Source organism: Taudactylus pleione, unplaced genomic scaffold (genome assembly GCF_031769625.1).
Source record: "Taudactylus pleione unplaced genomic scaffold, aTauple2 ptg000162l, whole genome shotgun sequence".
NCBI lineage: Eukaryota > Metazoa > Chordata > Amphibia > Anura > Myobatrachidae > Taudactylus > Taudactylus pleione.
Genome location: NW_028284564.1, coordinates 4916848 through 4929326, shown reverse-complemented (window position 1 = coordinate 4929326; position 12479 = coordinate 4916848). Strand labels below are relative to the sequence as shown.

Here is a 12479-nt window from a genome sequence, read left to right as displayed (position 1 = left end):
AACTGTGTGTAGTTGCCTATATTTGTTATATAGCAGTTTTTTTTATAGGGTAGCTCTCCTATGGGATCACAAATACCTAAAAATAAATAGTAAATGATAAATATATGGTTACAACAGGTTTGTAAACTTTTATATAGTTCTCTCTTCATAAATACCACATTTACAAACTTAAATGTTTTTTTATTCAAGGTCCAACACAAAATCCTTTAACATTTAGTTGGCGCAAACAGTAAAAGAAAGAAAAGGAATTTAAAAAAAACTACCTTTATTTTTATTTCTTCAGTTACATACTTTTAAACAGGGATGTATTTCATTATTTTAGACATTCAGGCAATGTTGACTTCATTAGTATAGACAGAGAAAAAGCATATAAATGCAAAACATTGTTGGCTTAACCTGAACATACCTGCATTACCTATTATTGACCAGTTTGTGCTGCCAAAAGAGTAATTCCCCTTTTCATGGCAGTAAATGGAGCACTTAAATATTGCTAAAAAGCAAAATGTCTACATACTGGTCATTGCAGCAAATAAAGGGTTTCTTATTTTAAATATCTGACGTCCACAATTGGATTAATATACACATTTCCTTGTTATGTGTTATGAGCTCAGATCATATAAACACTGTACAGGCCAAATAGCTTCTTCTCTCCACACAAAAGATCTACCAATAAACAAAATAAACAGATGTATATAAGAAACACAAGTTGCTGCATGTATTTACAATGTGGTGCAACAAAATTTGGTCAAATACTGTAGAGACAGAAGTGATTTCACATTAGAATGGCCACAACTCTCATCTTTCATAACGAAAAAAATATATATATGTATTTATATATAGATCATTCTTGAGATTAAGACAACAACACAAACAAGGCAGACTGAGAACTGCAGTATGAATATTGTAATTGATAGAGGGTTGAATTGATGTATTTGACCAATGTAATAAAGAAAAAATGTACAGCAACAGTGAAAATAAACAACCTTCAGCTCAGCAATTTTTAGCGTTTTATGTGGGTACATAAACCATCAAAAATAAGCACTGCACTCCCGGTTGTTAACCAAAATAAATTACAAATTACAATTAAAATCCCTGTAAATGCAATAATGAACTCAAAGATGTGAATTTATCTATTTGCAATACACATTTTTTTATGTTACCACAAACCAGACTTAAAAAATAAATAAGTTAGCCATAGGGCGTGCACTGATAGACAAGAAAAAAAATACAAGTTCAATCTAGGAGACTTTTGGATTATTTCTTTGTACATAAATTAACCATGGTTTGGTCAAAATATTTGTTCTAACCACTTCCCTTCAAAAATCTCCTTAAAACACAGGCCTAGTTACCAATGTAACGAAAAACCAAAAACAAATATAATGGCTTTGCTGCTAAGAAACGTCAAAGTGTACTAACAGACATTGCAGCAGTTGAGGTTAAATGACGACGGTCCATAAAAAAAAAAAAAAAAAAAAAATCTCCGCCCACCCCAAAAATAAACAGTATTTAACCCTTTCCCTCCCCATAATGCAGATGTTTCTTCTAGAACAGAAGAAAATGCATAATGAATTCTCTAGTTAACGCTTCCTACCATACTCTGTAACAACTGCAAATTTGGGTCGAGGAGAGAATATTTCCGAAAGCACCAGCTAATTGTGGGCATACAGTAGTCAGTGAAGCACCTATCAGCTTCGCTGCTTCTGGCCAAAGAGCAGAAATGATTAAAACACCAAATATATGATTTCTAGTAACGGAGTAATATTCTCTTCTGCATCAAGAAGTATGCAAAGTGCTTTCCAGCTACCATATGCGTATTATAGTAATTTCTAACTCCCACTCCTCCATGTAGTGTTTATTTTTCTAACATCAGTTAAATTGTTTTTTTGTGTTTTTTTTTTTCATTTGTTTTTGCAGGAAAAGTATAATTTTGTTTAAACATTACCAAGAAGCACAAGTCTACATCATGTACATTAAGGACAAATGTCCTTGCAGCTTCTATGACTATCACTGTAAGAGGTACAACACAAAAATTTATTTTTCTTCTCTTACGAGTCTGCGACTGACTGCTGTTGTTGTTGTATGCTGTTATCCCCAGTCACGTTCAGACGGGTTCGTCCAATGTACCTCTGGGCAGTGGATGTACCATTAGAACCATGGCGAGGAAAGGTAATGCTACCAGTTGATTAATGCAGTACCATCTCAATAATACTGTAAATCTTTACAAATATCAAACTGCAAATCTCCAAAAAGTAAGACTTTTAGTGTGTTATTTTAAAGCTTTAGCAAATAATCCTTTTCCACTATTTGCATGTGAAAGAGCTTTTTGCTGAGTTATCCAACAATTGACCGCTTTGCAGTCTCCAGGGATGGTGTAACTGCATTTGGCTGAAGACCGTAATTTATGTCTGTACCACTTCATTGGTCCATTTAAATAATCCTATTTTGGACAAAAAACTTTAAAGCTTCTAAAGTTTGGACATAAGAATAAAGTAAGACAATCAAGCAGAAGCATGGGAATATGACAGTCTGTATAAGGGAAAAAATAAACCCAAAGAAATAAAGTAACATGGTCGTTGTGGAGATGATATTTTGTTTGTTATTATTACAGGACAGCAGATGAACAAGTGAGTAATTCCCCATGGTCTGTCCTTTTCCAGAGTCATTTGTGACGTTGAATGGTTTTCCTTTTCCTCCTCTTGAAAAAGCAACAGCACCTACAAGACATCATAGAAGAGAATTATGAGAAGTAACTGAGCAAAAGCATCATGTAAGGGTCAGCAACAAAGCTGTCTGTATGAAGTGAACTTGGCATGCATATCACACACACACACGTACAGTGTTTAAACATCTGTGTAAAATGCACAAAAGCATGAAATATGTTTCATACTCAGATGTGATTGAAGTAATATTAGAGCAAGGTTTAAAAACAAAAAATGTGAAATAGCGTTTTCAATTCATAGTCATGTAAAATAAACAAAAACCCCACAAATTATTTTATTTTATCTATGTACCACTTTTAATTGGCTGTGGTATACTAAGGGGAAAAGAAGAACAAATCCACTTAGTTTGGGCAAGGGAGCATGGACAGGGGATTAGGTGCATGGATCTCAAAGAATTTCACAGAATTGAATAAATCATCATCAGGTGGACTATGACACAGATGTATTGAAAGTGTTTAAGCAATACAATTTAAATATAAAGCAAAGTTCAGGAAAGTCAATATAATTCACAATAACTACACATTTTAAGTATAAAAACTTTAAATCCATAATGTGAAATATTACAAAATCTAAAACAATTTCTAAGACCATCTCAGTCTACATGACCTGATGCAGAAATTCAATGAACTGCCGCAGAAAATCAATGATAGTGTGGTGCTCGTTTCTGTTTTGTATACAAACACTATTTCTGGACGACAGTATCAAATTGCTATGAAATTATATAATTCGTTATAATTACATATTAGAATAATAATTAGTTAAAAAAACATTCTAACATTAGCCAAAACACAGGATTAATCTAATGTTAATGACATGGATAATATTATCATCTGAGTTTCTGGACGCGATCCAACACCATCCATTCTTGACAAAGGTTAATACCGTTTATTATAGCATAAATTTTTCCCCACAATAATAATAATAGTGTTGCCTACAAGCTGGAAACATTTATTTAAAAACAGCATTAGCATGGCTTACATTAAAGTAGGAACTGTAAGGAGTTCAGATACGATTAAAGTGGTAGTGAGCACTGAATGCTGTAACGACTTAGCAGATCTCTCAATTGAGGGGCCACAACAACAATATTGTGTACTTCAAGCACACAATCTACACCTCACAACCAACAGTTCATAGGGTAAAGAGCCACTATTCCTCAGCGTGTATAATCAGGACATTTTAAAAGGTGTATTTTGTTTTGAATAGTGTTGCAGTCTTACATTTTCCGTTTACAGTTGTCCATATTCCATTAATTACTATCATTCGGGATATTTTATGGCACTATTCTGATCTGGTCAGTGCATTGTATTGCAGTGTGTAAATGTTACTCTCTCTGAAATGCTTCAGAGTCAATAAAAAACATATATAAATTATTTTTTGCTTAAAACACGCCAAGACGTGGTGGCTTGCTTAGTAAATTTGCCCCTATGTGTAAGGAAAACACTTAAGTCTACACAAAGCAGCATATGCTGACATTATAACATATGTACCTCAAGAACAAGTTTCAGCCTGCCTTTTTCTGACCGGAATATGGCAACTTAAGACCAGCCTCAATTGAGGTACTAGAAATGCAGTACTAACAGTAGTCAATAGTGTTTCTTTATGTATTCTAGTTCTCATATATATTCAGATTGTCAGTAGCTTGTATTAAAAGTGAAAGAATACAAGTTACTTTTAGTTTGTTAATAAATATATATGCTTGCTCTGAAGAAAATGTTTAATTGAAGCGGTTTGGTGTGCATTGGTGTAACAGTACATTATTGCTTTAAACATAAATTGATGCTTTTGTTTAGGATGAGAGGGAACGAGAACAAGAAGCAAAGCTAATGTTGATTTGATCTGCTACACAAGTTAATAGTAGTTTAATAAAAAATTATTTTTCAATATAAGAGGTTCTCCTTGTCGGAACACAGACTTGGTCAACAAAATTCTTCACGTGTCACAGAATGATCAAACGCAATGTGATCTCACATCACACAGAGCATTTACACTACTTCAAGTGTTCATGTGACTTTTTTTCCCCCTCAGTCGAGGAGACTAGTGAGCTTTTAAAATAACATAAAAAATTAATCCAAAACAGTACTAGTTACATAAATAGCAGGTCAGAGACACCATTAGTATGACAGAAGTTAGTTACTGGAGTAGTGTAAACCTTTAGAGGACCAATATAAATATATGTAACAGACAAACATTATAGATAGCCAATTACTAAGTATTATATTGTAATTTAATATTACAAACAAGAATATAGATAGGACACAAAAATAATTGTGGGAGCAAACTGGTAAAAAAAAAACTGCTGGTACACAGCTCCATGAAGACCTTTGGACATATCATATAAGTGCAAACATTAATCATAACATTTTATTTTAAAAATCAAAACATTTAAGTTTCTTGATAGAAACTACAAAATCAAGTTTGTAATAACTTGCACTGGTTGCAGTGACAAAGAATTATATGAATGAGAGGGTTACTTAGTTTACAAATAAAGTCTTAAAAAAATGAAATGCAATGTGCTTTGTGAAATAGCATTTTTAGATACAATTTTACTAAACAGTAATACATTGACGAAGGGTCTACTCATAAACCACCAGCATAATCTGTATTTGGCATATTGCTGCAGCAAAACAATATTGGGAGGAGAATTCATATTTTCATACTACATAAACGTTAGAAGCTAATTTTTTTAATACTTCTAGAACAAAGTGATTGAGATTACTAAGAAACCAGGGCTGTGTCCAGAAGTTAAGGAACAGACACTATGTAACAAAAAAAAAAAAAAAATCTTTAGTTTACAGGTCAACTACACACAGTGGAATCAGCCATTTTGTGGGTGACGCCAATCAGGAGAACACAATCTTAAATCAATTAAAGCACCACCACAGTCTACGTAGCTGACAAACTCACTTTACAGAAAACTTTTACTACCAGTGTAGAATAGCTATATATTTACCAGTTATAGTTAAAAATAAGGTTTGTTTTTGTATAATACTACAAATAAGTGGACAAAAAAATTCCATTCAATTCTTTTAAACCATGTTAGCAACTGCTGAGCCAATAATTGAAAAATAAACCGCTGAACTAGATATTAACCTGAGTGGCAGATCGAAAGAGCAAACAAGAGATGAAGGTGTTATTAGAGTACATGACATATATCAGGCATTTGTGCACATAAACTAATCCACTGAGACAAACTGTGGCAGGCAAAACTGCTCCTTACAAGCAAACAGAAGTGTTATGGTTCATTTTAATCCCATAATTCTGAAGAAAAATTTTATTATTACAATATACACAACTAGAGAAGTTTTGAGACACACTAATGTTTTTTTAACGGAGCACGTTCTGCCTGCCTCTGCATATAGACAACTCACCACATGTTCAACACTTTCTGGCAGCTATGCGGGGGGAGAACACAAGGGAAAAAGGAGAAAAATCAGACAGCGCCACAAAGCACCTCAACATTAAATTATTGCGGGCTAATACTTAGAATGTGAGAATTCTGTTAAATCAAAACATAAAGCAGAAATAAAAAAAAAAAAATGTAAGGCTCAAGAAAAACACAGCTTTAGTTTCCCTTTGTACTCACAACAAATACCCCATCCACGTGCATAATTATCCTACTCCAAAAGAAATCGACAATGCAATGTTTAGTGCAAGCATACACCTAGCTATTAAGATACAATTAATATAATAATGTTGGAAACAATGTACAGTGACACTATTTACATAAAGTTTTCATTTTTGTATTATTTTGCTTGGCAATGGCCAATTTTGTCTAAACAGGATTCAATTAAGCTCAAAGTTCCATTGGAAACTCACATGATGTAACGCTGCACACATGGCAGGTGATTATGGGAGGAAAACCTCACTCATTTACGCCTGCATCTCTATGTTGTACAAGCAAAAATGAACAAGGATTTCATTCCAGATAACTTCTGTTATTAGAGTAAGGGTCCACTGAAACCTCGTGGCTAAATTAATCTTCCCACAAATGTAAGCTGAACAAGAACACAGGGGTCTTGTATAACTAATGCTGAATTATATATTAAAAGTTACCATGTCTAAAACAGAATTTGAATCGCATAAAATTTATATTTTCCTTGCTATTAAAGTACAAGGCATTGCTAAAAAGATGATCTGTTGACACTTAATAACAGGAAGTGTGCTGTGTATTGGGGAGGGAAAAATATTTTGGTCATGATCACAATTGTATTGATCTCTTATACACACTAGGGATGTGCAGGCTCGGATAGGTTCGAGTTTGCACGTGGAGTTCGGATTTTTCCCTCCAAAAAAACGGAACTCAGAACGAGGCAAAACGTCATCTTACATGGACGAACATCATCATTCCTGGACAAAAGACCAGGAATGATGATGTTCGTCCATGTAAGATGACGTTTTGCCTCGTTCTGAGTTCCGTTTTTTTGGAGGGAAAAATCCGAACTCCACGTGCAAACTCGAACCTATCCGAGCCTGCACATCCCTAATACACACACACATTATATATATATATATATATATATATATATATATATATCTTGCCGTGACAGTACCCTTTGCTATGGAATATATTACACAAATAGATCTACTTTAGCAAGTTAATTCAAAAAGTACAGAAAAAATAATATATAAAACATGAAATGAGTGCAAAAAAGGTATCTGAAAAACTAGTGAAGTGTTCAACGTACTTTGTTTCATCTAGGACTTCAACTTCTGCTGGGGCGGTGATTGGTGCATTTGAATGTCCAGCTGTTGGATCGTCTGTGTTCAGCTCCCCATTCGTTGAACTTACAACCTGTGAAAACACAACATGTAGCTCTGAAAACACGATGGCCATCATCCTTGCAAGGTGTGAGCTGTGAGGCACCAAATATTGCAAGACAATCTTACGGCACCAAACTTCTTGATCACATTTTTATTTTTAAAGGTATTTCTAAGTCAAGTCACGAAAACGTTTTACAAACTTATAACATTAGGAACACAGAAAACATCACTAACAATGAGTGTGTGAATTCTAAATTAACTGCCAAGGACACGAAGCAGTACAGATACAAGATAGGGTCAGAGGGTTGAAATATGTTCAGGTCTAAACTGTTTTAGTGCCCATGTAATTGCCTTTTCTGTATGTGTGTTGGACAGATAGTGGTCATATAATGGTTTTGCACTGCAACAGTTACCAAGCAAATTCATAAAAAATGTTGTATACTGCACATCAAGATTTTTAGTAATATATGCTGCACATGTTCTAACATAAAACATGGGCAAGCATAAATTATACTGATACTAAGGGGGAATTCTATTAGCTGTGATAATGTGGTAATTTTTTCGCGTGCAAATTTCGCTTATAGAGTCTATGCGCAGACCCATTTTTTGAGCAATTCAATGCAAAAAGTCACAGTGGCATTCGCGTGAAAATTGTTCCTGCTTTTACCAGCAATAGGTATAGGTGAAAATGGGGAAATCTGCCTGTACCCCAAAAAAGGCAAAGCGATAGATGGATTCCACGAAAACACTTCAATATTGTTATCCTATGAGGGATGCCATTATTTTGGGTTTTGCGTAGTGAGGTGTGGAGTCAGGCACTAATTACTTAAAAATGTCTCCCATCCTCTATATAACCCCTCCCCTTCCACTAGAACCTCAGTCTATGTTTAACAAAGCCGGAGAAAGATCCAAATGGCCGAAGTGACCCATCTAGATGGTTACTTTCGAGGCTGGCCAACCTCGCTTTGGTGCATCAATCAACACCAACAGGGAATCCGTACACCTCAAAGACACAGTACGCTCCAAGTAATTACGTAACGCATGTACCAAATCAAACAGTGCTAAGGAAGAAGCTTCACTAGGTCACTGAATCCTGGCGAAAAGCTGGGAGGACAATATCCTGGTTAATATAGAAAGCAGATACCACCTTCGGAAGAAATGAAGGTTTAGTGCGTAACACAACCCTATCCTCAAGACAAATAAGAAGCGAATATTTACAAGAAATAGTCGCTGGGAAACAAGGAAAACAATCTTCGTAGTGAGATATCTCAATTCTACAGATTCCAAAGTCTCAAACGGTGCCTATTGAAGTGCCTCCAAAACTAAATTCAAGTCCCAAGGAAAAACCGGCGGGACATAAAGGAGTATGTATGTGAAGAACCACCTGCAAGAAGGTTTGAACTATGTAGGGTCTATGTAGTTTGGTGAATCTCCCAGGGGCCGTCTTTAGCGTGGGATACAGGGTTACACACAAGCCTCAATTTTATCAGACTCCCACTCTGCAAGTGCTTGTTTAATAAAAAAATTAAACCTATTAAAAGCTAGGACCTAGCTAGTGCCTTACTCCGAGGCACTAAAAACAAGACTGAGGTTCTAGTGGAAGGGGAAGGGTTATATATAGGGTGTAGGAGCCAGTTTTAATTAGTTACTGCCTGACTCCACACCTCACTTCGTATAACCAAGAAGAAATAGCATCCCCCAGATGGAAAAAGGAATACTTGGGGTTCTTAAATTGTGTCAAATTGCTGTTTTATGCATATTTCAAATTATCCAAATGATGATAGAAAGAAAGTGCTTTTTGGCAAATTATGTTCTACTTAAATTGGGTGCATAAAAATGCTTATAAGTATATATTTGTGTCATTTAAAGTCACTTAAAAAAACCTTCAAAACATGTCGCTAACATCCACCTGCAATTTTAAAATCAACTGCCCCATTCATATAGCGCCCCCTTATACCTGTCTCACAACAATTAACCCATTTTCCTTCACTTTTTCACCCAAAAACTGACATGTCATTATTGGCCAAATTAAGTTAAGTCAAAACTTATTTTTGCCTAGTTATTAAGGAGAGTGTCCTAGTGGTTCAGAGTCAAGTCCCAACATATCTAGCCAAAAATAGGGGTTTTGCACAACTTTTCACCTACTCAGGAGATGGTGAAACTTTACATGGCAAATTGGAGAATTCGTTCCCATAAACCGTTGCAGCTAATAGGATATTGCGATAAGAAGTTCGCATAGGCCATTTTTTTTTTGCTATAAAATGGCTTATCGCGGATAACAAGAGATATGGTAAGAACTTACCTTTGTTATCTCTGTTTCTACGAAGTCCATAGGGTCCACAGGGTTGACCTTGGGGTATAGGTTGGGAACCAAATCCGGGCACCACGCAGTTAAAGCTTTTAGCTCCCAGGATGCACTTGGGTCCACTCTCCCTATAACCCCACCCCCCAGCCAGAGGCACCTCAGTTTGTAAGTAGCCAAAGGCCGGAGGAGGAGAGAAAAAGAGAGAGAAAACTGGAACACTCTAGAACCATACTCACAGAAAAGGAGACGGGAAACCGGTGACCAGTAACACAGCCCATATGAAGCCAGGTGCGTCAGGGCGGGCGCCCTGTGGACCCTAAGGACTTCGTAGAAACAGAGATAACAAAGGTAAGTTCTTACCATATCTCTTGTTTTCTACTTCAGGGTCCATAGGGGGTCCACAGGGTTGACCTTGGGGATGTCCCAAAGCAGTTCAACCAAGGGTGGGGACGCTCCTGTGCTGAGAGGAGAATCCGTCGCCAAAAAGGAAGCATCCTGAGAGGCAAAGGAAACCAATGCCTAGAACCTTAAAAAAAGGTTTGGACAGAAGACCACGTGGACACCTAGTAAGGCAAAACAGCCGAGGCGCCACAACGAGCCGCCCACGAGGGTTAAATGACCCGAGAAAAAACAAGCCTCAACGACAGAAATGCCTACCTATGGGTAGGCCCCTGAGGAAGACATACGAGGCCATCCAGCCAACATTTCATTATAGGCCGGCCATCGTTTCCTGTGAAAACTAGAAACCGCAGACCACCAATAAGGAGTCCGATTACCATAAGGAACTTGAACGGATCATATAAAGCCAAAGAGGCCGGACCACAGTCAATGAGGCCACACCAGCCGAGAAGACTGGGGACTGAATGGCCGTACCATAAGTTCCAGAATAATATGGAACCTAAAAACCACTCTAAGAAGAAATACAGGGCGAGAGGAACTCACACCCTGACATGATGCCCTCCAGAAGAGGGAGCCACATGAGAACGCTCCCAATTCAGACACTCTCCTGGTTGATTTAAACACCCTGAGAGAGAGAGAGCTTAAACAATAGACCATGTAATGGCTATCACAACCAGCAGTTCCATTGACTGTCCCCGGACGGAACAAAGAACCACTACTAACTCCCCAGGAGTCCCTAGGGAGGACAAGTGGAGGCATAATCCAGAAAACACTCCAAAGGATGAACTGGATACCAGAGCGGAGCAATTCCATATCTTAACCATACCGACAGTGTAGAGATCCGCACTGTCAGGAAGGCCAGGCCAAGGGTGAAACCCAAGCCAGCCGGAAGGAATGCCAGAATATCTGAAAATCCTGGACACCGGAGGATCGTATCGACAGGTACGATACCATAAGAATTATGTATGCCACAGTCCGTGGCAGATCCCAGCAAAGTCTGGCCTATCTGCTCTAAACATCTCAATGAAGACAGAGCCAGGGAAGCCCTAGGACCACAGTAGGGGTGCAGTCAAAGACAAACGATCCAGGTCCAGGGAAAAACAAGGACCCTGAGACAACAGGTCCAGATAGTGAAGCAGTAGGAACGGAGTATCGATGAGGAGACTCCGAAAATCTCAGTACCAGTGATGTCTGGGACGAACTGGAGCCCCCAGAAGGAAAGCCCCTCCGTCTCGAATTAAACTTCCGAAGACCTCGAGGAAGAAGGGAGACCGGAGGACACAGGTACACAAAGTGGAAGGACCACTTCACTGACAAAGAATCACTGAAGGTAGCTTCAGTACTCCTGGAGCTGGACTGTAACACCGGTAATGTGTGATCAAGTCAGAAGGCCATGAGGATCAATCCCCTCAGGGAGGCCCCCTCTGCTCACCAGGAGTTGAAACCTCTCTTGGAGAAGAGACTAGTCCCCGGGATGCACGTCGCAACAGCTGAGGAAGCCCACTTCCCAATGGAGAGCTCCGGGAATAAACACTGCAGAGTTGGCCAGGAGAAGACCCTTGGACTATGTCAGAATGGATGACATACCTGACATTGCCACCCAACTACCAGTGTTGCCTAGATGGAAGTCACTGTTGTGACACTGTCGGACTGAACCTATTCAGGTTTACCGTGACATATGGGTTAGGCCAGAGTGAAGGTCCAAGACAGCCTAAAGTATCAACAAGTTAAGTGGCAGGACAGAAACGACAGACGTCCAACTGCCCCGAAACGAATGCGGACCAGACACTGTCTGTAGCAAAGAACACCCTGGACGAGATGGCCATAGCCACCCGGACAGAGACCAACTCGCCTCCGGAGAAAGTATCATCGTTCGAACAGCGATCCGATGGGAAAAACTCGATCCATCTGGAGGGGAGTCAATTATGGCAAGGTCTGGAATGGAACTGAGCACATTCCACCCTACCAAAAGGTAGACACTCTGGTAGACCGCGCATCACAAAGAGTAATGACATATGTCGAATGCGTAGATATCCGCACACTCCAAGTTGAAGAGTGGAGATCTTGTCTTACGCCAGAAAAATTCTCAGAGTCTGAGAATCCAACAGTGCTCCCAGATGAAGAAAACCCTGTGAGGGATGTAGGGAGGACTTTTTCTCCGTTGACTAATTATCTGTGCCGAGAAGAAGCCACGGTTATCCTGACCTGGCGGTAAAGTACCTTGGTGATCCTGCTAAAAGCAGGAGACCGTCCAGAGAAAGGAGCATTCGGATACCCTGAACAGGTGAACTGTC

General features: G+C 38.4%; 1 protein-coding gene across 6 annotated transcripts in view; it reads right to left on the bottom strand.

The window, feature by feature from the left end:
• Window positions 1-248: 248 nt before the first annotated feature.
• CSNK1G3 (casein kinase 1 gamma 3) overlaps window positions 249-12479 on the bottom strand; it is a 165227-nt gene continuing 152996 nt past the window's right edge. For 4 of the 6 annotated variants that reach the window (XM_088475098.1, XM_088475093.1, XM_088475096.1 and 1 more), the window contains 3 exons: window positions 7406-7512; window positions 6089-6112; window positions 249-2714 (listed from right to left, as the gene is read on the bottom strand). In XM_088475098.1, the coding sequence (XP_088331224.1) occupies window positions 2660-2714; window positions 6089-6112; window positions 7406-7512 (186 nt within the window). In that variant the 3' untranslated portion in view covers window positions 249-2659. The remainder of the gene's footprint in view (window positions 2715-6088; window positions 6113-7405; window positions 7513-12479) is intronic. The other 2 variants (XM_088475094.1, XM_088475097.1) reach the window with 1 other exon arrangement.